The 25,367-nt window shown below is 49.0% G+C and overlaps 1 protein-coding gene across 1 annotated transcript; it reads left to right on the top strand.

Annotated features, from left to right (window-relative positions):
- The first annotated feature begins 13,883 nt into the window (after nt 1-13,883).
- AMBP (alpha-1-microglobulin/bikunin precursor) lies at nt 13,884-24,427 on the top strand. Its single transcript, XM_084777004.1, has 10 exons — nt 13,884-14,094; nt 15,136-15,278; nt 16,000-16,076; nt 17,054-17,170; nt 17,957-18,058; nt 18,698-18,744; nt 22,295-22,376; nt 23,192-23,359; nt 23,685-23,858; nt 24,308-24,427. Exons 1-10 carry the CDS (start codon nt 13,981-13,983, stop codon nt 24,325-24,327), a joined length of 1,044 nt encoding a protein of 347 aa, XP_084633130.1. The 5' UTR covers nt 13,884-13,980; the 3' UTR covers nt 24,328-24,427.
- The last annotated feature ends 940 nt before the right edge of the window (nt 24,428-25,367 follow it).

Genomic DNA, 25,367 nt, shown 5'->3' with positions numbered 1-25,367 from the left:
GGTGAAACAGTTCAGCAGGTAAAGGCACTGACTGCCAAGCCTGCTGACAGGAGTCAAATCCCCAGTGGAAAGAGAACTGTCTTCAAGTGTCCTCTGACCTTCACTTGAGTGATACAGCACACACACACACACACACACACACACACACACACACACACACACACACACAGTGTAATAATTTCTAAAAATAGAGATGTAGTGGCACATGCTCAGAATCCCAGCACTGAGGCGGTGAAGACAGGAGAATCCCCAGCACACACACTCCCTCTCTCTCTCTCTCTCTCTCTCTCTCTCTCTCTCTCTCTCTCTCTCTCTCTCTCTCTCGTCAGCCATCCTAACCTAATCGGTGAGTTACAGGCCAGGGAGAAGCTCTGTCTCATAAACAAAAGATAGATGGTGCCTAAGAAATTATTCCTGAGGTTGACCTCTGGCCTCCTGTGTGCATGTATGTGCACACATACACATTCACACAAACCACTCAACAGATGATGCATATGGGAACCTGCCAGTGGAGTGTGCTGCTCTCAGAGAATACAGGCAGTGCCAAGGAGATCTGCCTGGGCAGGTTGCCTGTTCTCAGAGTTCTAGAAAGGCCTCATGGGGGTGATGCTTATGCGAGACCTGAAGGGAGAGGGGATCCCAGTTGACATCATAAGGTCCCTTCTCCTGGCAGTTTTCACAGCACCATTTCAGTGCAGGTTCCTGCTCCTTCTTGGCCCCCTGAACCCTTATCTCACCTACTGGTGCATAGCCCTGCTCGTTGGGAGGTCTTTGGCCTCAGGCAGGGAAGGCCCTGGCACTGAGCATGAGAGCCTTTCCTCAGCCGCCTTGAGAGTGAGAGGACGGATGGGGACCACCCAGGGGGGACAGCTGCCTCATTAGCATTTGGAGGATGCTCTTCAGCCAGCCAGGTTCCTAGTTCCAGCTCCTGGCCTTAACAAAAGCCTCCTTCCTCTTCCTGAGACACATGGCACTCTGCTGACCTCCGCTGCCACTGGTTGCCCAGAGCTATGGTCACTGTTCCCTCTGCTCCCCCCTCCAGGATGGCTTCTTCTCTAGGACTTCAAGATCTGGGGGATTCCACAGAATTATAGTCCCAAGTGAGACTTCACATCCCTGTGGCCCTTACTGAAAACTGCAGACCCAAGGGGCTCTCCTGGAATCCTAAAAACTACTGCCTAACACATCGCTGGAATTTGGGGATAGAACTCTGGCCCCAAGTGTTTACAAAGCTGTCAAAAGAAGGCTGTCAGTCTCTCCAAACACTGGAATTGAGGGCGACTCTTGGAAGTTCTAGGCACTAGGAATTTCTCAGAATTCCAATTCCTTAGATCTCTATGGGCTCTTAAAATATACTGAAGTTGGAATAGATCCAGTGGAAAGCAGACATGACTAGAGTTCTGATGGCCATCTATGAACTTCTAGAATGCTGGCACCTCTGAAAGACCTGGAGATCTAAAACAATTTCTGGTTGAATCTTCCAGATTCTTGAGGGCCCATCGTCAGCCAGTGCAGAGTTGGGTGTGTGGCAGAAGCCATAGACAGCTGTAGGATGGATGGCCCAAGCTACAGGATGACACTTCAGAGGATGCTGCTCAAATGAGATGTGTACTTGTGCACCCACCTCCTACACACACATGGACACGCAAATAAAAATTTTAACAGCAATCAATAAAAATGCAAGACAAGACTGTCAGCCAGGCAGTGGTGGCACGTGCCTTTAATCCCAGCACTTGGGAAGCAGAGGCAGGTGGATCTCTGAGTTCAAGGCCAGCTCGGTCTACGAAGAACAGCCAGGGCGACACAGAGAAAGCCTGTCTCAAACAAAACAAAGCAAAACAACAACAACCAAAAACAAAGGCAAAAAAGACCGTGAGAGGTCAAGCATATAGCTCAGCAGATGAGCACTTGCTTAGTGTATATGAAGTTCTAGGTTCAAATCACACCACCCTACAAATGACAGGGATCTGTCATCAGGGATGAACCCCCAGGCAGACCCCAAGAGTTGAAGTCAGGAGACTTGACCCTAGTGTTGGGAGTAACTTGCTGCTTTGATCACCAAAGCCTAAAGCCTAAAGCCCCAGTAGGCTATTTTCTCTCCAATTATTTCTTGGTCTAATGACACATTTGCCCAAATTCATATTCTATGTCAGAGCTCTTATACAAGTTTCAGCCCCTTAGGGGATACCTTGTCTCCTTGTAAAGGCCAGTTCCATTTCTGTCTTTTCCTTGGGTGTCTGGGGGTACATCTGCTTTAGTTTTTCAGACAAATATGGTGGGCAGAGTAGGCAAGCAGTTGTGGTGTTGCTGGGAATTTGGTTGGAACAGTGGCCACTGAAACTCCAGACAGAGGAGGGCCATGGCTGGAGACCTACCACATGAGCCTTGCGGGGCCCTAGCTGTCACTGATGTTGGCCCTAGGATGAACTGGGACAGTTCGGTTGGGCTGTGGCCCTGAGTTCTCATTTACTGGGCCTGCAAGCCCTCACTTAGAGATAGGTCCTCCACTTAGCAGATATGAATAATACTAGCCAGAAGCTGAGCCAATTCCTATTTTCATGGGTCATCTAGCCAAGTGAGGGGGAAAGAAGAAGCCAACTGACCCTTACTGTGCAGTAGAAATAGTGACAACTAGTGCATCTCTGTGTGCCAAGTGCTGCTTGCAGACTTTTATTCCTCAATGGCTCCAAAAAGCAATATGGTTGCAGTTTTCACTTTCCAAGAAGGAGATAGATGAAGGATGTATGTGTGATGCACATGGCTCCTGAGAAAAATATTCTCAAAGGCCACTTGAGACCAGTCTAGCTGGACCCCAGAGGAAGGGACAGTCAGCGTGAACCAAGAGAGTCAACCATGTCAGGAAGAAGTTTGTCCCCAAGGAGGAAGTGTTACCACCACCCTGCAGACAGACTGGGTCATTGGCGAGATGGCTCAGCGGATCATGACATCTTCCATCAAACCTAATGTTCTGAATTCAGTCTCCGAGACCCATAGGTAAGGGAGAGAACCAACTTCTGACTGCTGTCCCCTGACATCCACATGCGTGCATAGCACATGTATACCTACAGGCATATACAAGCATGCACACAAAACCAAGAAGTGAAATATTATTTAAAAAATAAAACCCTTCTGACTTCTCAGCAAAGAGGACTTGTGCAGCCCCAGGCAGGATTGATAGAGCTACAAGTGGAGGCCAGTGACCTAACTGCTGTCTGATGGGCAGGGCTTTTGGGGGAGACAGATCTGAATGGTCCCTAGGCTCTGGAGTCTCAGGAGGCTTTGTTTTTCTCAGTCTCCATTTGGTCAGTTTACCAGCTGTGGGAGCCTGGGTGAAGTATTAGCCACTTTGAGCCTCAATTTCTCCTGTGAAGTGGGCATAAAACTAGTTTACTCTAAAGGGAGCCAAGTGCTCATGGGGACGATAGGATTAAGTGTAGTTGCTTACAGCCCGAAGCCTGGCCCTGGAGGGTTATATAGACGCTAGCTATTATCACTAGGTCAGCACCAATGGCTGCTCCCAGCACTAGCACCGACCTGCCATGACTGTGCCTGTCCTCAGAGAACTGGGTTAGGTTCTGGCCTCTTGCTATTTCAGATGGTGATGTCATCTCTGCTGGCTTCTTCTTTCACTGGATGCCCTGGACACCGATTCTCAGGGGACGTCAGCAAAAGTGAGAGGAAAGCCAGGGAAAAGTTTCCATTGCCTCCCAAGGTAATAGTTGGGGAATTTTTCACTTGTCTTTCTTGAGGACATTTTCTAAGGAGCCCCACTTGCCTCATGGATTGTCCTTTCACACACGTTAGGGCATGTTCACATGGTCAGCTGGGATGGAGAGGGCCCTAACGTCTCTTGCCAGACAATGAGAGTATGTCCTTCCTGGGCACCTGTGAAGACTTCACAAGTTCCTTCGGGAGGCCTTCCTTCTTGGTGCTAGGTGCCAAGTGACAAGCCCTGTCTCCAGGACAGCTGGGTCTCTAGGACATTCTGAATTCCAGTGTCCCCATTTCGTGTGACTCTGTGTGTGTGTGTGTGTGTGTGTGTGTGTGTGTGTGTGTGTGTGTGTGTACATGCTCATATGTGTGCTGGTGCATGTGTGTGTGTACATGCTCATATATTTGCAAGGACGTGTGTGTGCGTGCACGTGTGTGCATGCGCGCATGTGTGTGCATACTCCTATGTGCTCAGGGAAGCCAAAGGTCAACCTTAAATTGAACTCTCAAGTGCCATCCACCTTTTTTTTCTGAGGCAGGGTCTTTCACCTGGCCCAGAACTTGCTGAATCAGCTAGGCTGGTAGCAATGAGCTCTTGGAGTCTACCTGTGTCCACCTCTCAGTACTGGCATTGTAAGTAAGCATGTACATGTACACACACACACACACACACACACACACACACACACACACACACACACACACACACACTGACCTCTCTATATGGGCTCTGAGGATAGAACTCAAATCCTCATGTTTGCATGGCAAACTCTATACTAACCACCACCTGCCCTGAGCCCCCACAATGTCCCACTTTCTAAGCTGTTTCTTCGGTCTAAACCACCAGCTCCACACAGTGCTAACCAGCAGCATCTCAGGGCCCATCCATTAAGCCTGGCTCTCTCCAAGGAGCAAGAGTGGGGTGGACTTTTGTCATTCATCTTTATATGTATCATTGAACTCTGACTCACTGCACTTCAATCCAAACAGAAAGCAGAGTTGTATCAGGTGAGACTGACAGGAAGCAGGGCTCACAGGTGTCCCTGGACAATGTGACCAAGAAGTCCTGTTGGTTACCAGGGTCAGCAGAGAGCCTTGGGGAGTCAGGGGGTCAGATCTGGGTTTGAAATGATTACAAACTTACCTGCAAGTGGCCTCCAACACCTCATCCTCAGCCTTAGTGTCCCTATTTATAAAACAGGACCACCTGAACAGAGGCCCTGAACAGAGATTTAAGAGAGACCACCTGCAAGACACTTAGGTCTTCTGGGTGCCTGCCAGCCTGTGGGCCAAATTCCTCCTCCCTAACAGAATGCTCCCGGGAATTCAGTTTTGTTTTAAGGGCCTCTCTCAACCCTTCAGTTCTCTAGCAGGCATGGGATTGGCAGGTCAAGGTGGAGGCTCGCAAGGAGGTTACAGTAGGCAAGAAGGAAGGTAAGCTCTAGCCTTGGTTTTCTTCTTTTTTCAATACATTTATTTTGTTTTTAATTTAATAATATATTCAGATTACATCTAAACTGCTATCCCCTCACTTGTATCCTCTCCTTCCCCCCTCCCTCCCTCTTTCACCCTATTCCCCTCCCCAAGGCCTGTGACAGAAGGGGACCCCTCCCCCATCATATGATCACAGCCTATCGGGTCTCATCTGGGTAGTCTGTTTCCCTTTCTTCTGAGTGCCTCCAGGCCTCCCCACCTAGGGAAAGTGGTCAAATAGGAGGCACCAGGGTTCATGTCAGAGTCAGTCCTCACTCTCCACACAACTGCGGAGAATGCACTGTCCATTGGCTAGATCTGAATATGGGGTCTAGGTTTACTGCATGCATTGTCCTTGGTACAGTAGTTTGTGTATGCCCTTCTGGGTCCAGATCCATAAGCCTGGGTTTCAGGACCCACTGGATCCTTCTATTTGCCCATTCTCCCATACCTCTCTCACCTGGAGTCCCAATAGCAAGTCCCAGCATCTGTCCCAATCCCCCGCTGAGTGACGACTCTCAGAGGACATCGATGGTGACCTAGTATCCAATTACAAGTGAGTATATACTATGTGTATCTTTCTGGGTCTGTGTTATCTCACTCAGGATGATCATTTCTAGTCCTACCCACTTGCCTGCAAATTTCAAGATTTCCTTGTCTTTAATAGCTGAGTAGTATTCTATAGTGTAAATGTACCACATTTTCTTTATCCATTCTTTGGCTGAGGGACATCTAAGTTGTTTCCAGATTCTGGCTATTACGAATAAGGCTGCTATGAACATAGTTGAGAAACTGTCCTTGTTGTGTGGCATAGCATCTTTCCGGTATATTCTAAGGCGTGGAATAGCCAGGTCTTGAAGTAGCCCTATTCCCAATTTTCTGAGAAAAGGCCAGATTGATTTTCAAAGTGATTGTACAAGTTTGCACTCCCACCAGCAGTGAAGGAGTGTTCCCCTTTCTCCACATCCTCGCTAGCATGCGCTGTCACTTGAGTTTTTGATCTTTGCCATTCTGATGGGTCAAAACAACTCTGAGATTCCATCTTGGTTTTTTTTTCACCGGCCTTTCTACAGGTCTCTTAACCCTTCCTTGTCTTTGCTTTCTGCAAGTTCTCTGCTGCCCCCTGGTGGAAGAAGAGACATTCGTGCAGTCTCAGCACAATTGCAAACAGGTATGGAGGCCAAAAGCCAGGCTGGTTCAATGCCCTGTGCCTGTAATAATGTGGCTCCTGTCCTCCAGGTCCTTCTGTGACCCCAGCTCTTCCTTAAGTCACCATGCGCTCTGCCGCAAAGTTTAGCTGTGAGTCTCATCATTTGCTTCGATCCCCTGCCGGGTGGAGTATTTCAGAGGACCTCTACGGTAGGCTCCCGTCCTGTTCCCTCTCTTCAAGAAGTTCCAGTGTCTACTCTAGCTGCCCTTCTAAATGAGCATTAAGCATCTTCCCTCAGGTCCTCCTTGCTATTTAGCTTCTTTAGGTCTGTGGATTGTAATGTGGTTATCCTGTGTGATATGGTTAATATCTGCTTATAAGTGAGTATATAACATGTGTGTCTTTCTGAGTTCCCTCACTCAGGATGATCTTTTCTAGTTCCATCTATTTGACTGAAAATTTCAAGATTTCCTTGTTTGTAATAGCTGAGTAGTATTCCATAGTGTAAATGTACCACAGTTGCTCTATCCATTCTTCGGTTGAGGGGCCTTTAGATTGTTTCCAGATTCTGGCTATTATGAATAAAGCTGCTATGAACAAAGTTGAGCAAATGTCGTTGTTGTATGGTGGAACCTCTTTTGGGTATAATCCCAGGAGTGGCATGGCTGGATCTTGAGGTAGAGCTATTCCCACTTTTCTGAGGAAGTGCCGGATTCATTTCCAAAGTGGTTGTACAAGTTTGCACTCCCACCAGCAGTGGAGGAGTGCTCCCCTTTCTCTACATCCTTGCCACCATGTGTTGTCACTTGAGTTTTTGAGAACAAGAAAGCCAACAAATCTGGGCCCAGGGGACCTACAGAGACTGATGCGCTAACCAAGGACCATGCATGGAGAGGACCTAGACCCTCTGCTCAGATGTAGTTGATATGCAGCGGCCTCCATGTGAGCCCCATAGTAGGGGGAGTAGGGCTGCCTCTGACACTGACCCTGATGCCCACTCATTGATCACTTCCCCTTGGTGGGGCGGCCATGCCAGGCCACAGAGGAAGAGGATGCAGGCAGTCCTGATGAGACTTGATAGGCTGAGGTCAGATGATAGGGGAGGAGGGCTCTCCTTTTCTGAGGACAAGGGGAAGGGAGGAGGGGGAAAGAGAGACGGAAGATGGGATGGGGAGGAGATGAGGGAGGGGGCTACAATCAGGATGTAAGACGGATAAATTAAGAATAAACAAACTTTGGGCTGGAGAGATGGCTCAGAGGTTAAGGGCACCGACTGCTCTTCCAGAGGTCCTGAGTTCAATTCCCAGCAACCACATGGTGCCTCACAACCATCTATAATGTGATCTGATGCCCTCGTCTAGCCTGCAGGTGTACATGCAGACAGAGTACTGTATACATAATAAATAAATAAATAAATATTTTTTAAAAAAAGAATACACAAATTTTTTTAAAAGTGGCTTCCTCAAGTCCACACCTCAGGGCTATTGTCACAAGTGTCCACCATGTCTTGTTTCAGTGGTGTCACTTGAGTAAGCCCTGTCCCGTTTGGATGTTTAAATGAAACAGCTGAAGCCAAGGCGAGAAAGGATTGCCCTGCCGTCCCCTGCAAGTCACTGGACACTGATACTCAAGTCTCCAGGTGGCAACCCCCCAACTCCTTTTTTTGACAAGATCTCAGGTACCCGCTATGGTCTCGAATTTGATGTGTAATTGAGGGTGATCCTCTTCCGTCTACCTCTCAAGTACTGTGATAACAGGTGTGTGCCACGTCGCCCATCTTATGCAGTTGCTGGCATTCAAACCTGGGGCCTCACACCTGCTAGGCAGGCCCTTGACTTACCGAGATAGATCACCGGCCTGGCTGTCTCTTTGGCACAGAGTGGGGAGTGAAAAGCAGAGTGTGGAACTCAGCTGGACAGTGAGGACCTCCCCCTTTTGTCACTGTCATAGCATTCACCCCTGCTTCCCTCTGGTGGCTCTGAATGGACAGCCTGTGACAGGGCTTGGCCAGGGCCTCTCCCTGCTATGTCCTTCCACACCAGGCTTGCCCACACCCACTGGCCTCCATTCTGCCCTTTGGCCCTGAGGTCCCTGCTGGTCCAGTAAGAGCTCCTAGTGTCCAGTCCTTCCCTCTTCCTGGAAGCCACCTGAGTACTTACTGTCCCCCAATTCTTTTCCTGTCTCCCCATTGATCGCCTCTACCCCAGATATTACCTCTACCACCTTCTGAATATGATCAACCCTGTGACCCAGGGCAAAGAGCAAGCCCAGGCCTGTCAAAGCTGCTGGTTCCACTAGCTTAGGCATGTCTTTCTGTCCTCCAAGATTCCTGCCTAAGGATTAAATTTTTTTTTAATAAAAGATGTTTTATGTGTATTTATTTTATGTGCATGCACATGTGTGCACATGAGTATAGGGGTCAGAGGACAACTCGCAGGCATCAGTCCTCTCCTTCCACCATGCAGGTTTTGAGGATCAAATTCAAGTCATTAGGCTTGCTGTTCCTAAACGTACTGAGCCATCTTACCTGCCCTGGGGTGTTTGTCTGTCTGTCTGTCTGTCTATTTGTCTCAAATGCATTTCTCTCTCCATTTTCCTTTTCTGGGACTTTTGTGACTCTGTTCCCAATGCTGAGATGACTTGCCTCCTGGGACCTCATGCATGCACTCACGTCTGGCCGTATCCATTCTTTGTCTGAGTTCCCCTCCCCCCTCTGGCTCCGCATCACTATGCCCTGCCTTAGACCTATCTTCATTTGCCTGCCTATCCTCAAACCACTCCAGGGTCCCTACCCTGTTCCTGGTGAAAAGCTTGAGGGAACGCTTGAATAGCCATGCAGTGAGGGTTTGAGCATAGCAACAGGCCTGTTTGGGCTCCACGTGGGCCATAAGCTGAGTGACCTTGAACAAGTCCTCCTCCCCATTGAGTTCATCTGGAGACTGAGGCCTCTGATGCCTGCTATGCTGGGTACTTTTTTAGGCTCCTGGGTGGGCGACATCCTCCCCTCCTTCAAGTCATCCCAGAATCCTCATGATACCTGTGAACTTTGGGACCCCTTGGGGGGCAGACGCCCCTCAGCTTCCACACTCTTCTCTTAAGAGACAAAGGGGAAGTGAGGATGGAGTCCTAGACACTGCTTAGCTTTCATCCCTGCAGCCCCTGTTAATGTTTAAAAGTGGTTCAAAGTCCAAGTGGCCTTGGCTGAGGGCTCCCCCTGTTTGCTCTGGTTAATAATCTCAGGAGTGCAAACATCTGGAGCAAGAGGAGAGAGCAGCACCCCTAGCCATCCTTCCCCACCCCCACCTCACCCCCATGGGCTTGTTGTGTACTGGAGCATCCGCATACACCCTCCACGCTTCTCCTCACCCAAGCAGGCTGTACAATGAGGATAGGGACTTGTCCCAAAGAGTCTAAAGTCAGAGCTGGGGTCCCCTAAATACCGTAGGCCTTCCAGCCCTCCATCAAGGTCAGAAAGGTCATGTTGGGGGAGCAGCTAGAGAGATGGTTCCGTGGTTAAAAGCACTGGCTGCTCTTCTGTAGGCCCTGGGTTCAATTCCCAGCAACCACATGGCAGCTCACACCTGCCTGTAACTCCAGTTCTAGGGCTTCTGACGCCCTCACACAAACATACAGGCAGGCAAAACACCAATGAGTGTGTGCGCACACGCACACACACACACACACACACACACACACACACACACACATTATGTTGGTGCAATGGCTGCAGCCCAGGTAATGGGTCAGACCCTGGAATGGGCTGGACAGTCTCAGAACGCTTCTACAAGTGCATATTTCTCTTGCTCTCCAAGTGAAAATGGCAGCTGCTCTACCCTCTCCTTTACAGACTAGGGAAGGAGGAAAGCTGTACCCAAGCTCCCCCAGAACAGGGAGTCAAGGTGGCCAGCTTCTGCCTCCCTGTTCTCTCTCTCTCTCTCTCTGTTCACCTCCTTGTGCCCACCAGTAGGCAACCGTAGAAGACTGAGGAACTGTACTGCCAAGATGGTTCCGTGGGTAAAGCACCTGCTGCTGACCCTGACCACTGAGTCCCATCCCTGGAACCCACATGGTGGAAGGGGAGAACTGACCCCTGCAACTTGTCCTCTGACCTGCACGTGCACCTCCACTATAGCACATGCACCATGGCACGTGTATTCCTTCACAGACTACTTCCACAAACAAATAAATATTATTATTTTTTAAAAGTCTGATAATCAGGAACACAAAAGAAGGTAACCACGTCAGAAAGTTAAGCCAAGATAGTTTCTGTGATGAGATGTGCATGGAGGTTTTGTGCTTCTCGACAGCCAGAGCAAAAAAAGAAAACTCAGTCGTTGGCTAAGCTGCCTGTTAACAGTGCATTGGAAACCCTCTCACTTACACACAGACACACACGCACTCTGGAGTCTGACAAACGGGAGCTGTGTCTGTGGGTCTCACGGAAGGGATACAGTGCAGCACTTGCTCAGGCACTGGCTATGGAATGGAACCCCTGGCTCTTCCACGAGCAGGGCTCTGGCTCCCAGGTCTCAGATATACCAGGAACTGCTCGCTGCAAGAAGGTCTGTGCCGTGAGAGGAGCAGGGAGGTGGGCAGGATGATGGCTGGAGCCATTGGAGGAGAGAGAAGTGGATGGAGAAGAATCATAATACCATGGACAGGAGTCTAAGCTCGGGGACAAACAGATGTTTAAAAACAACTCCAATTAGAATATATAAATCTATACATCTTGGATGTTAGCCCTTTGTAGGATATAAAATTGGTGACGATCTTTTCGCAGTCTGTAGGCTGCTGTTTTGTTCAGTTGACAGTGTCCTTCGCCTTACAGAAGCTTTTTAGTTTCATAGGGTCCTATTTATTAATTGTTGATCTTAGAGCCTGAGCTGTTGGTGTTCTATTCAGGAAGTTGTCTCCTGTGCCATTTTTTTCTTCTATTAGATTTAGTGTATCCGGTTTTATGTCGAGGTCTTTGATCCACTAGGACTTAAGTTTTGTGCAGGGTAATAAATATGGATCTATTTGCATACTTCTACATGAAGACATCTGGTTTGACCAGCACCATTTGAATATATAAAGAACTCAAGGAATTAAACACCAACAAGCCAAATAATCCAATTGAAAAACGGAGTACAGAGCTAAACAGAGAATCTCAACAGAGGAATCTTGAATGGCCGAGAAACAACTTAAACAAATGCTGAGCATCCCTAGTCATCATAGAAAAAGAAATCAAAATGACTCTGAGATCCCATCTTACATCCCTCAAAATGACTAAGATAAAAAACTCAAGTGACATCACATGCTGGCAAGGATGTGGAGCAAGGGGAACACTCCTCCGTTGCTGGTGGGAGTGCTAACTTGCACAAGCACTTAGGAAATCTGGAGATCTCCCAGGAAACTTGGAATAGCGCTTCCTCGAGATCCAGCTATACTACTCCTGGACATATACTCAAAAGATGCTCCACCGCACAACAAAGATGCTTGCTCATGGATGTTCACAGAAGCTTTATTTATAGTAGCCAGAAACTAGAAACAACCCTAAACTGAAGATGTCCCTCAACCGAAGAATGGATAAAGAAAATATGGTACATTTACACAGTGGAATATTACTCAGCTACTAAAAACAAGGAAATCATTAAATTTGCAGTCAGATAGATAGAACTAGAAAATATTATCCTGAGTGAGGCCACCCACAAGAGCTTTAACCCAAAATTTACCCTGCACACAACATGTGCAGGAATAAAGATGGAGCAGAGATTGAGGTAAGGGCCAAACAATGACCGGCCCAACTTGAAGCCCATTCCACAGGAGAGAGCCAATCAGACGCTGTTAATGATACTCTGCTGTGCTTGCAGACAGGAGGCCAGCGTAAGTGTCCTCTGAAAGGCTCCACCCAGCAGCAGATCGAAACAGATGCAGAGACCCACAGCCAGACAATAGGCAGAGCTCTGGGAGATTTGTGGAAGAGTTGGGGGAAGGATGGGGGATCCAGAGGGGACAAGAACTTCACAAGAAGTCAACTAAGCAAGGACCATGGGGCTCACAGAGACTGCAACCAAACAGCATGCATGGACTGGACCTAGACCCCTACACATATGGAGCTGATAGACGGCTTGGTCTTCGTGTGGTTCCCCTAGGAAGTGGAGGGGGGTGGCTGTCTCTGATATGGACTCTGTTGCCTGCTTTTGGATCCCTTTCCTCCAGCTGGGCTGCCTTCTCTGGCCTCAGTGTGCTGGGGTGGGTTGGTAGGGGGAAGAGATGGGAGGGTGAGACCAGGAGGAAAGGAGGGATTGGGGCTATGACTGGGATGTAAAATGAATAAATAAACAAATATTTTAAAAATATGTAAATCTAGAGGCTAATTGGTACACTCTTTCCCAGTGCATGCCTGTAATCCTAGCACTGGTGAGGGAGAGGCAGGAAGACCGGATGTTGAAGGGCAATTCGGACTAGGAAGAGTTCAAGGGCAATCTGAGCTATAGAAAACTCTGCCTCCAAAAGAAAAATGTTCGTTGTCGCTGTTTTAAGTTGAAAGGCCACTGTGTTACTTTTTTTGGGCCACTGCTGCAAAAGACCCTATGTTGTCATTAGGAATGAAACCAAGGACGTGTGCCATCCTGTACAAACTCACTTTAACTGATCTCATCTAAAATTAGGGTCCTGTTCTGCGGCTCTGAGCCGATACACTTTTTACGGAGGTCAGGGGTCACCCTGCACAGACACTTCCGCCCTTACTGCACTCTAGGGACAGTGCTATTGCCTACTGGTATTAGCCCTTTCAACCCTCAGCCCTATGCTATAAAACCCAGGTACCACCCAGGTGATGTCAGCACCACTTAGCAGTGAGAAAATGAGCACTCGAGGGGGGATGGGGCTCAGCATCTTTTCCGAGCTCACAGAGCAGGAAGGACCACAGGAAGCTTCCTGGCTTTGGAGGCTCTGCTTGTGTCCTCCCCCATGCACTCCCTTTCTCATGGTGGGGCTCCTAGTCAGTCCTGCCACTCCTAGGAGAGTCAAGACATAAGTCTGTGAAAGAGGGTTAGCAGGCTGCTGTGGTGGGTGTGGACTTCATCTAGGCCCTGATAGTTTCACGATGGGAAACCAGTGCGGCTCAGTGAAGGGATAGCATCTCTCTTTGTTATATTTGTCTTAAAGGATGTGAGAAACTGGAGACCAGAGAAAGAGCCTTGGGAGGAAGGGTGTCAGAGCCTGGTCTTTCTCTGTAGCCAACTTCCCTGGGTCTTAGTTTTGTCATGTGAGAAACAGGCCAGACCTGGCTACCAACTGACATGAGGTCCAGTGAAAGGGCTAGAGGGAAAGGCCAGGCAGTGCCTGACTCCCCAATGCCCTGTGTCTGCTGGGAGAGTTAGACCCATAAGGAAGCCTTTCTAGAGTCTACAGCCTCTTGCGCTTGGTCAATCTCCTTCAGATTCTAACTGTGGCTTCCTGTCCACAGAGATGGACCTGGGCTGGGCTGCAAGGATCGATTAGAACTGATTGGCCTGGGCTGGGCTGGGCTGAGCAAACACCAAGGTCATCATTTGCCTCCGGCCCCTTCCCCCAGCCAGTTTGCAACTGCCTGTGGCAGGGAAGTGGTCCCTGTTCCTACACCAAGCTGTGAGACATCCAAGTTTGGAAATCCCAGAACCATGCAGGGTCTCGGGACCCTGTGTCTGCTGCTGACCACCTGCCTGGCTGCGAGGGCTGAGGATACACTAACACTACCAGACATCCAGACTCAGGAGAACTTCGACGAGTCCCGGGTAAGGCTGGCCTCTCTGGCTGAGGTGGCCACAGTAGTGGTATCGCCATAGCACTGAGCATTGCTGGCCAAGGCCTGTCTGTCTTGGGTGCTCATTTTCCTATCTTGTACATGACATCTCAATGCCTAGGGGCTCTTCCTGGCCAGACTGTTAGGGTATTCTGAGATCCCCTGAAGATGCAGCATCTTGACCTGCCATTCATCCTGCGGGGTCCTCCATGAGCCTAATGTCGTCCCAATGTGTCCTGTCCTCATGGGCTCCCAGAGGAATCCATGTACAGCAGATGGCACAGGGTGGGCATGGGCCTGGGAACTTTGGGGACAGGCAGGTCACAGGTTGATGGGGTTGGGGAATTATGAAGTGTGAGCCTAAGGGTACCCTGGCCTGTGATAGGCATGGCACTATGTGTCTATAGGTCTATGGGTTTGTGACCGTGTGTGTGTGTGTGTGTGTGTGTGTGTTAGAGCCAGCAGCCCCAGATTTGTCCCAAATCATAAAGCTTTCTGGGTGAGGGATTCTGCCCACCACAATGTTGTTTCTATGGTCTATCTGAGGGGCTCTCAGAATTCTCCAGGTGGTTTTCTATACTTTAGGATGAGGAACTGGTGTGCTGGGGGTCCAGGGTTGGAAGGTCAGTGCTATGTGACTGGTATCAAGAGGTCATTGGCTGGTCCTACAAGGTAGTAGCAGGTTTGCAGTGTCTCCATAGCACTTCCACGGGCTTCCTCACAGCGTAGTGCACATTGCTATGGAAGAAATAAAACTCAAGCCTCACACTGCAGGACAGAGGTGGCTAGAGACCTCAGAATATGCAGTCTGGACCCTACTTGCCCACAGGGCATCACAGACACTTTACTTCTGTGGAGCAGGCCTTATGTAAGGCAGGGGAACTCTGCACATTTCCGCCCTAACTACGTTGTACATCAGCCTTAAGACACTGTCCCTTAGAAAGCTGACCCTCAGAGGAGGGAGGGGGAATGTGGGTACATCTTCTCAAGGCCTGGGTAAACCCAGGTCCCAGTGTGTGGTTCTTCCTCCTAGATGTATGGAAAATGGTTCAACCTGGCGGTGGGCTCCACCTGCCCATGGCTAAGGCGGTATAAACACAAGCTGAGCGTGAGCACACTGGTGCTGCAAGAGGGAGCAACAGAAGCAGAGCTCAGCATGACCAGCACTCAGTGGCGGTGAGTGGAAGAGGTGCAGGAGCGACCAGCATTTCCAATGCACCCCATCTTGTCCTGGAAACCACAGCTAGGACCTTGCTTCTGGGCCTCGGGAATCATTGCGACCCTCCCCCAAAGATGTCTAGTGTGCTTCTCAAGGGTCATGTCTCACACTAAGCTTCGTGTGCAACCTGCCCTCCTTGGGTATTTGCTGAGAAGGCAACTACTACACCAAGGGACCTAGCTGGAGAGTTTTGGGCCAGCAGGTCTAGGGTGAGGCTCCTAGACTCTGCCCATTCCTCCTCGCTGTTGCCGTACAGTCCACCACGAAGACTGCCCCTTCTCCAAGCCTCTCCTACCCATCCTCTCTCCACTGCTGCCACTGTGCTTGAAGCTTCCTTCCCTCCCTCCCTCCTTCCCTCCTTCCCTCCCTCTCTCCCTCCCTCCTTTCCTTATCTCCTGCTGAGCAATCCCAGCCATAAGGGGCATCAGTGTGTCATCCCAGTGTCCTTCATGGGGACATTATGCAATGAGTGAAAGTTGAGCATCAGTCCACCACTGCCGCCAGGGTAATGTGCAGCAACGATGACAGCACTTTACTGTTCGCCCTGCCAGGAAGCAGGGTGTTCCTTGTGTACAGAAAGGGGATTTGCAAGGGTTAGGATGACCACGAAACAAGATATTTGGAAATGTATGTTTCTAAATAAATTTTAAAAGGACATTTTGGCTTGGTCACTGCCAGGAGAGGTGTCTGCGAGGAGGTCTCCGGGTCGTATGAGAAGACAGACATGGATGGAAAGTACCTTTACCACAAATCCAGTGAGTGTGGGGGCACACCACAGTCCCTTCCTTCCCCTTTCTTTCCCCCTTCTATCCTTGTAACCTTCCTTCCCATTTAGCTGATGAGGCATCACCACCATCTTGGTACTCCACGGCTCCTCCCACTTAGCATATGACCAGAGCTGAGAGAGCTGCAGAATGCCAAAGGTGACACCAGCAGCTCCCACCCTGCAGCCCCATGCTTGGTGCTACATGACAGAGGGACATAGGCCGGATTTACTAAGTGATTTAGCAACTGTCTGCTGACTCTCCTCTGTGTGCCAAGCCAAATCATTGTGCATGAGATGAGCATGTGATTGCTTGAGAGAGGAATGGTGAAATTGAGTGGATGAGCAATAGTAAGTGGATGACATATGAGTTGACTGGTCATCTGAAAGACAGGTAGATAGAGTAATGGAGAAAAAGGAAAAAGGAAAAGACAGAGAGGAGAGAAGGAGGGAGGAAGGGCAAGAAGGAACAAAGGAAAACTAGACATGGTGGTTCATGCTTATATTCTCAGCAGTGGGGTAGAAGAAGAAGGATTAGAAGCTCAAGGTCATCCTTAGCTACATAGCAAGCTAAAAGGCCCGCCGGGGGTAAATGAGACTCTGCTTAAAAAGGGGGGAGGTAAAGAGGGAGTAAAGAACAGGAACTGAGGGAGAGGTAATGAGCAAGGGAGGAGGAAGGAAGGAAGGAAGGGGATGAAAAGAGAAAGGTAGCAAAAAGGGAAGGAAGGAACCAGGGAGACGGAAAAGGACAAAAGAAGGACAGATGGATGGATGGAGTGGAAGTGGGTGAGTTAATGCTGTCCAGCAAGTGGAGAGAGAGGCTAGCATCGATGAGCAGATGGTGAGCCTTGGAAGGGCCACGTGGCTGTGGGGATGGGTATGGGCATGCTGTGTAAGGGCAGGTGATGGGCCTCCAGTGTGAAGAGCCTACCCAGTGACTCCTTTGGTCTGCCTGCATCTCCCACACAGAATGGAACATAACTTTGGAATCCTATGTGGTCCACACCAACTACGACGAGTATGCCATTTTCCTTACCAAGAAGTCCAGCCACCGCCATGGACCCACCATCACTGCCAAGCTCTATGGTAAGGACCTTAACAATGAGCCTGTAGAAGCTGGTGTGGGAGAGTCTTGTTAATTTACGGACCATGGAATGGGAAAGAGCAGGAAGCTTGGTTTTTCTGTGTGAGAGAATTTTGGTTAAGGAAGGACAAGAGGCCCTGGCCTTGAGGAGGTAGAGCTTGGCATCTTGGGTGAGCTAGAATTCTCATTCTATCTCAAAAAGCAACTCCTGAGGCTGGGAAAACAATTCAACGGCTAAAATGCTTGCCAGAAAGCGTGGGGCCAAATTGGTTTTCCCAGAATCCACATAAACACCAAGTGTTTGTGGTCACCTGCCTATAGTTTCAGCAGACAGGGGCTCCCACTCAAGCTGGCAAGTGAGACTAGCTAGTGTGTCTGTGAGTTCTGAGTTTGCCTGAGAGACCCTGCCCTAGTGAGTAAGGTAGGAGAGCAATAGAAGCTGGTTCCTTTCTTCAAATTCCAACTGCACAGGTGCTCACACAGACAAACACATGTACATGTGCATGCACGCATGCACCCCTCCCCCCACCATGAAAATGAAAAGGAGCAGGGAAAGAGTGACTCTAGAACCCCCAGGGCCCAGACAGGGCCAATAGGAAGAGCCTTGAATAAGGACCCAGGACCTGTGATGGGGGCTCAATCTCTCTCTTGGGGAGCCATCTTTCAATAGTATGTCAAGAAAAGTTTATAAGCCAATTCTTTCCACACTTTTCCCTGGACACAGTCACCCTGGCTGTCCAGCCCAGGTGCCCGGGGCACTCAGTATCTCCTCTGCTTTTCATTTTCAGGCCGATCACCACAGCTGAGGGACAGTCTTCTGCAGGAGTTCAGGGAGGTAGCCCTGAGTGTGGGTATCCCTGAGAACGCCATTGTTGTTCTGGCTGACAGAGGTAAGTAGTATCTTGCCCTACTCTGAATTTTGGTCCTTTCATCCTTCCTGCCCCACAAAGGACATCCTTAGCCCCGTGTCTTTCCTATAACACTACGAGACAAACAAGGCCACATTCCTCTCCCTCTACAGAGAGTGAGAGAGAGCTCCTGGGTTTGCCCCAAGTCTCAGGGCATGAATTAGCAGAGCCAGCCTTTGACCAGTTCTATTCTTATCCCAGGGCCACAAGTCTTGGTGGCTGCTTTGGGGTTGGGGGCACAGACTCCACAGGGAGAGTATCTGCACTCAGGCTTAGTGGTTCAAGCACAGAGGTTTGGCTTCTGGCTAGCCAACCTAAACCCTCACTTTTCCCATCTGTCAAATGGGATAACAATGCTTTCCTCCAAAGCCTGCTGTGAGGGATCTGTGAGACAAAGCCATGAGAGACTGCAGCACGGTGCCTTGGAAGTACTCCATAAACACCCCTGTTGCTGATCTGAGGATACTGATGGAATGATGCTGGTCCCATCAATGGCTTTGAGTGATGTGCTCTACAGCGCAAGGCATGATGTCCACCAAGCAGAAATCTGGATCTAGGCTAGCTGTCCACCCTCAAGAGCCTGAGCCTCTTGTTCACTCCTCTTTTGTGTCCTCTACCTAGGGGAATGCATCCCTGGAGATCGGGAGGTACAGCCCACTTCACAGCTGGTAGGTATCTCTTCCACCCTTCCTTGGCAGCCCTACCCCAGGCACTGCTTGCCAGGCACAAGAGCATCTGCTTGCTAGGGTTCAGAACTGGCCAGAAACATCAGTTCCTTAAACACAAGAGCAGAGACAATGCCAGTGTCTATAAGGGTAGGGATGAGGCACACAAGCAAGGCCCACAGTAGCCTCTCACCTTGCATGGGGCAGTGTGGAGCTTGCCAATCTTGTTCTCCAGATGCCTATCCACCCAGAAACAGTGGAAGGCTTGGCCAAAATGTTGGCTTCTTGGATGACAGTGGCTGCATCTTTGGAGCACTTAACACCCAGACCAACGTATCTATTGTCATCTTCAATGGTAATAAAAACACTGAATCTGGTCTAGTGGCCAGTGCAAGTCTGCTTCTGCACTGGCATAATCTTTCAAAAGCTCATCCTTAAGGGATGACCCCAAGAAAAAGTCAATACTCTGTCTCCTGGATGGGTAGGGAAAACAGGAAGATCTCCTCCAGGGACTTGATTTTCATGGCCCAGCTTCTGACAAAGATGCACTCCTTGTCTTCAGCTTTGTCTCCATGTGTTACAGGAAGCTCACCAGATATGACAACTCAGACATTGTGTGTAGCCAATTGACAGTTTCTATTCCAGCTGGCTGGAACTACACCTAGGTGTTCAGGGACCTGAGCACAGCCACAAGTGTCCAAAGCACAGGGGGTTTAAAAGGCAGACTCAGTGTCCTCAAATCTCACTTGGTAGCCACATGCAGGGAGGGCGTCTCTTCTCAGAAGTAAGTCGTTTGCAGGCAAGCAGTTTTAATAGAAGCTAAGTTAGCCAGAACACCCCAAACTTTTTTTTTTTTTTGAGAAATGGGTTGAGTAATTTTCAGTGGGATTCTCCATCAAGGAGGCCATATTCTAGTTAAAGCTGAACTCGCCTCAGAAAGAATACAAGATGGAAGAACTTCAGCACTGTCGTGTCCCATCATGCATGAGCCCTGTGCCCCCTGCTGTGGGCACAGCCTCAGCCAGAACCATGGCCACGCTGGATCCGCCATGGAAGGTGCCACTTCCAGCCTGGGTTCCCGTTACACTGAAATCATTTACCATTTGGAATTTCCTCAAGGAAGAAGCTATGTTTTTTCCCCTTTGTTTTTATTTTATGTGTACGAGTGTTTTGCCTGTAATGTCTGTTCATGTACTGTGTGTGTACAGTACCTACACAGACCAGTAAAAGACATCGGATCCCCTAGAGTGGGAGTTATAGGCAGTTGTAAGCCACCATATCAGTGTTGGGAACCAAACCTGGGTCCTCGGCAAGAGTGACAGCCTCTCAAGCCCCACCCCCTTTCACTTCAAGAAAGCTTTTGATATTTACACAAAATTGCATAGCCATTTTATTTATTTGTTTGTTTGTTTATTTGTTTATGACAGAGTCTCACTGTGTAGCTCTGGCTTTTCTGGAACTCACTACATAAAGCAAGCTGGTCTTGAACTCTGCCTGCCTCTGCCTCCCAAGTGCTTGTACTAAAGGCAGGCACCACCACCTCCAGCTGCCAATTATTTATTTTTAAATGTATGCTTTGGCTGGCTTATATAGTTTCTCCCTCAATTTTCTTCTTAATATGGAAATTTTAGTAAAAAAAATTCCAAATCCAATGACATACCCATGCTAGAGCTAACAGGACGCAGCTGGAGATACCCTTTCACAGAGCCAGTTGGCCTAGTCTCCAGGTGTTTTCTTTTTACTCGATGCCAGTGGTAAGGCATCTGCATCTGACCCATGTCCCCCTATTAGCTAACTGATACCGGTGGAAAATGGGGCAGGACACTTCTGCCATCTAAATTTCCTTTTCTTTGGTGGAAATGTCTCCATAATGAACACTTTTCCTCCCAGGAAAAGCACATGTGGCATATTTCTGGATCCTTGCTGCTTCAGTTAGGATTTCTTTTGCTGTGATGAAACACCATGACCAAAAGCAACCCACATCACTGAAGGAAGTCAGGGAGGAACCCAAACAGGGCAGGAACCTGGATGCGGGAGGCGTCGCTGAGGCCATGGAGGGGCGCTGCTTCCTGGTTTGTTCCTTGTAGCTCACTCAGGCTTCCTTCTTGTAGAAGGCAGGGAGGCAGGGTAGTGCCACCCACAGTGGGATGAGCCCTCCCTTCTCCATCACTAATGATGAAAATGCTTTCCTGGCTTGCCTACAGCCTGATTTTATGGAAGCATTTTCTCAGTTGAGGTTCTCCCCCTCAGATAATTCTAGTTCCTGTGGAGTCGATATAAAAACTAGCCAGCACACTCACCCAGCCCAGCGTATGTCAACAGCTTGCGGGGGTGGGGGGGTGGGGGATGGGGTGGGGAAACGCCTCAAGTGCAATCTTTTTCATGACCTTCATTTTTTCCTCCTGAGCTTCTGTGTTTCAATCCTGCCATTTACCCCGAGGGCCACAAGACATCTTGCCCTTCTTCTCTGCAATGTCTATAAGGAAGTTTTTGTTTGTTTGTTTGTTTGTTTTTGTTTTAATTTTGATGATTTTTATTTTTCTCTCATAACTGGTCAACCCAAGTCTTTCTCTAACTCAGGAAAGTTTTCTTCTGTTATTCTGTCTTATTTGTCTTCCCTCCACAAGGCTTAGGATGTGAATTTCCTGCAGCGCCTAAATGGCAGCTTATTATCTCAACTATGAGGAGAAACCAAACATCTTTTCCGACTCTAATGATTTCCATCGCTGATGGTGGCTGTTTCATTGATAGATGTCATTGTGAATTGCATTGGTGGCTTGATGTTTGTTTTTCATGTTTCTTACTCTTATCCTCTTATCCATGTTAGGTGGGAATAGTCCCTTAATTTAATCCAAATCCTCTGAGGGTCTGTGTTATCTAACTTGTTCCCTTTTTCTTCATCTCTTCTTTCTTAGCAAGGAAGGCGCATATGCCACCAGGTTAAGATAGATCTGAAAGAGACCAAGGGCCTTAATAGTTTTCAGTTGCCCTATAAAAGAAGAAACCTAAGCCAGGTGTGGTGGCATACTCCTGTAATCCCAGCACTCAGGAGGCAGAGGCAGGGAGATCTCTGTAGTTTGAGGCCACCCTGGTCTGTAAAGCGAGTCCAGGACAGCCAAGGCTACACAGAGAAATTTTGTCTCAGAAGAAGAAGAAGAAGAAGAAGAAGAAGAAGAAGAAGAAGAAGAAGAAGAAGAAAAGAAAAGAAAAGAAAAGGAAAGGAAAAAAAAGAAAGGAAGGAAAAGGAAAGAAAAACAAAGACAAGAAGACGAAGAAGAAATCTAAGATCACCTTTTCAAGTCTTAGACCACTCCTGTGAGCAGAAAGGTTGCTTAGTGACCAACAGTCTCCTTCCCAGCCCCTTCTTTAATTGGCCTTGATCTCGGCCTCAGGGGCCTGTACAGCCAGACATCCTCTTGAGCCCCTTCTGTGAATTCAGATTGACACTAGGGCTAGGATTTCATCAGGCAGTCTAGCCTGTTTCCACAGCTTCAGGGGTTCAGGTGAGCAACAGCAGTGAGATCTCTGCAAAGCTGTTCTCTCCTCTCTGCAGAGAGCCCGGCGGGCAGTGTTGCCCCAAGAAAGTGAGGGATCAGGGGCTGAGCCAGTGGTAACTGGGATCCTCAAGAAAGAAGGTAAGGAGACTTATTTGTTCACTCACTTCAGCCACACAGTGGAGAAGAAAGCCTATGGACACCTCAGCACTGTGTGGCCCATCTCTCAGCTACAGAGTTGATGGCTGGGCAAAGATAAGACAGATGCAGCTCTGAACCCTGTGGGGTAGGAGGGGGAGGAGCACCAGATATGGTCCAAAGCTTGAGGGGGCTCAGCTTGCCATGAGGAGTGAATTACTATGCTGTCTGTGTGCTCTCCAAGCCTTGGTTTTCTCCACTATATAATGGGGGACACTTGTCTCCCTAGCTGGCGGTTAGGGCTCTTGTATCAGGAATGGGGAAGGGTATGAGGATATTTTGTGCAGATGTCAGTTCACTTAACTTGCTTGTTAAATGCCAGGCCTGACCCACCCTAGGCCTTGTGCCAGACATTGTTTTTGTTTTGTTCTGTTTGGCTCTTTGGGTTTTTGTGGGGAGACTTCCAAGGGAGTACATATTAGTTGCAAAGGAAAGCATCACCAAAGGGCTGGAGATCCTGAGAAGACAGAGGTGAGGTGATGAAAGACACTTGCTGGGCTAAGGGGACTCAGGTTGTGCCCAGGCATCAAGAAGGGTTTTATGGATCATGGGAGAGCAAAGGCACCTGGTGAAGGGACCAATGGGGTCAAGTTGGCTATTGGTGTGGTGAGGAACCAGCTAGTTTCTCCAGGCAGAAAGTCCTTGGGTCACTGGTAAACCTCCCATAGTAAGTGCTGTCGGCATGGGTGGTGCATATCACGTTATACAGAGGTACGTAGTAAGTGCTCAGTGAGTGTTGCTCTTCTGTGCTTTCCCAGATTCCTGCCAGCTCAGCTACTCAGAAGGTCCCTGCCTAGGGATGTCTCAGAGGTATTACTACAATGGCACTTCCATGGCCTGTGAGACCTTCCAATACGGGGGCTGCCTAGGCAATGGCAACAACTTTATCACAGAGAAGGAGTGTCTGCAGACATGCCGGACGATAGGTGAGTGCATCTTGTCTTTGCACCCTCAGTGCCCCCAGTTCTCATGGTCCCACACATCCACTTGCCCATGGGTAGGAGTTAAGGTTTTCTCAGGGTAGAATCCAGGGTCAAGGTTGCTCATAGGAAGTCCATATCTAGACTCAGGTGGCTCGGGCCAGTCACTTCCCCCTCCCTGGGGACCCATCCAGTTTTGCAGTTTGTGAAAGAAGGACCGCACACTCTAGATGTTCAGGCTCCTCTAGCCCTGTCTCAGGTAGTCCTCAGTTCAGGTCCCATCAGCAGCTGCAAGGCTGACTAACACCCCACGTCCCTCTTTCTTCCACAGCGGCTTGCAATCTCCCCATAGTCCAAGGCCCCTGCCGAGGCTATGCAGAGCTCTGGGCATTTGATGCAGAGCAAGGGAAGTGCATCCAATTCATCTACGGGGGTTGCAAAGGCAACGGAAACAAGTTCTACTCTGAGAAGGAGTGCAAGGAATACTGTGGAGTTCCTGGTGATGGTAGGACACCCTTGGGAGCCCAGGGAGGCAGGCAGGGGAGTACCGGTAAGGGGTAGGGGCTGGAGAGTCAAATTATAGGCTCTTTTCCAGGTGAGTAGCCTGGCTCACTCTCTGGACCTCAGCTTCCCACCTGGGAAATGGACCAACCCCAGAAACATGCTCGAGTTGGTCCAGAGAAGATACTAACTAGGCACCATCAGAAAGCATATAGGACAGCTGAGAAGCTGGGTGGAGTTAGTGCTCAGCTGGAGGGGTGACCAGGGCATGGTGGCCACTTAGCATTCTCCAGGCCTTACTATTCCCATTGGAAAATGGTACCCCCAGCAAGTCAGAGAAGGCGGAAGTCCAGGCTATTCCATGCAACGCCCCTGAGAGAGGTCATTTAGCACATGTTTCATCCCAGCCCAAGGACCCATCCTGAGTCACTCTTTCTGTGTCTGTATCTGTAGGAGGAGCTAACACCAGCTGAAGGGGCCAGTCTACAAGCCACAGGGTAGCACTGTCCATCTCAGTGCAGTCTGGTTCAAAGGATCTAGACCCAAATAAAACAAGCTGTCAATGCCTGGCATTCTGTGTGTTGGCATCTCATTGTCACTGTAGTTGTAATGAGGGTATTGGAGGGGAAGGGAAGCTTGGGGCCTGAGTAACCCAGCTTCCCAGAAGAGAAAGATACATGGCTCACAAAGTGACAGCTTCTTGTGATACAAGACCCTGGCTGTGCACCACTTCAAACACAATAGTTTCCAATTCTGCAGTAGTGGAGTGGAGTTTTGTTTTACTTTAACAACAACAAAACAAAAAACAAAAACAAAAGAAAAGAAAGAAAGAAAAGAAAAAAGAAAATCAAGTGGGAAGTGGTGGCACATGCCTTTAATCCCAGCACTTGGGAGGCATAGATAGGCAGATCACTGTGAGTTCTAGGCCAGCCTGGTCTAGAGAGTAAGTTCCAGGATAGCTAGGGCTACACCGAGAAATCCTGTCTTAAAAAATCAAACCCTGTCCCCACAAAGAAACTGAGTTTTTCAAAAAGGCAACACATGGAAACTAAACCACAGGAAAACTTCAAACATACAACATTTATTAGGCACTATACTCAATTTTAAGGTTAGCCCTCCCTCCAAAAAGAAAAGAAAGAAAAAGAAGGAAGGAAGGAAAAAAATACCAGAAACTCTGATACTATTTTCTAGAAGAGGACAGACTGGAGTCACAAAGACCCAAGGACAAAGAAGAGTGGTGTCCTGAGCGCCCAGGTGCCTGAGGTTGCACCCTATTCTTGCCACACCCAAGTCTTTACTAGTGTTTTTCTCTAAGCTATCAGCTTGTCCCCATACTCATCCCAAATCACCTGGAGCTGCAGCACTTGCCATTTCTCCCCCTTGGCCTGGAGCACCTGTTTCCTAGGGTCCTCACCCAGCCTTATGCCCTGGCAGATTGTCTATTGGCCTTTCCAGCTCATCTGAAACAACCAGCTTGGACCCTGGACCGTAGTCCAAAGCACTGGGCTGGACT

Source organism: Acomys minous (assembly GCF_964271855.1).
Source record: "Acomys minous genome assembly, chromosome: 1".
NCBI classification, from domain to species: domain Eukaryota; kingdom Metazoa; phylum Chordata; class Mammalia; order Rodentia; family Muridae; genus Acomys; species Acomys minous.
The sequence above is the reverse complement of the archived record's forward strand: the minus strand, read 5'-3'. Positions and strand labels throughout refer to the sequence as shown.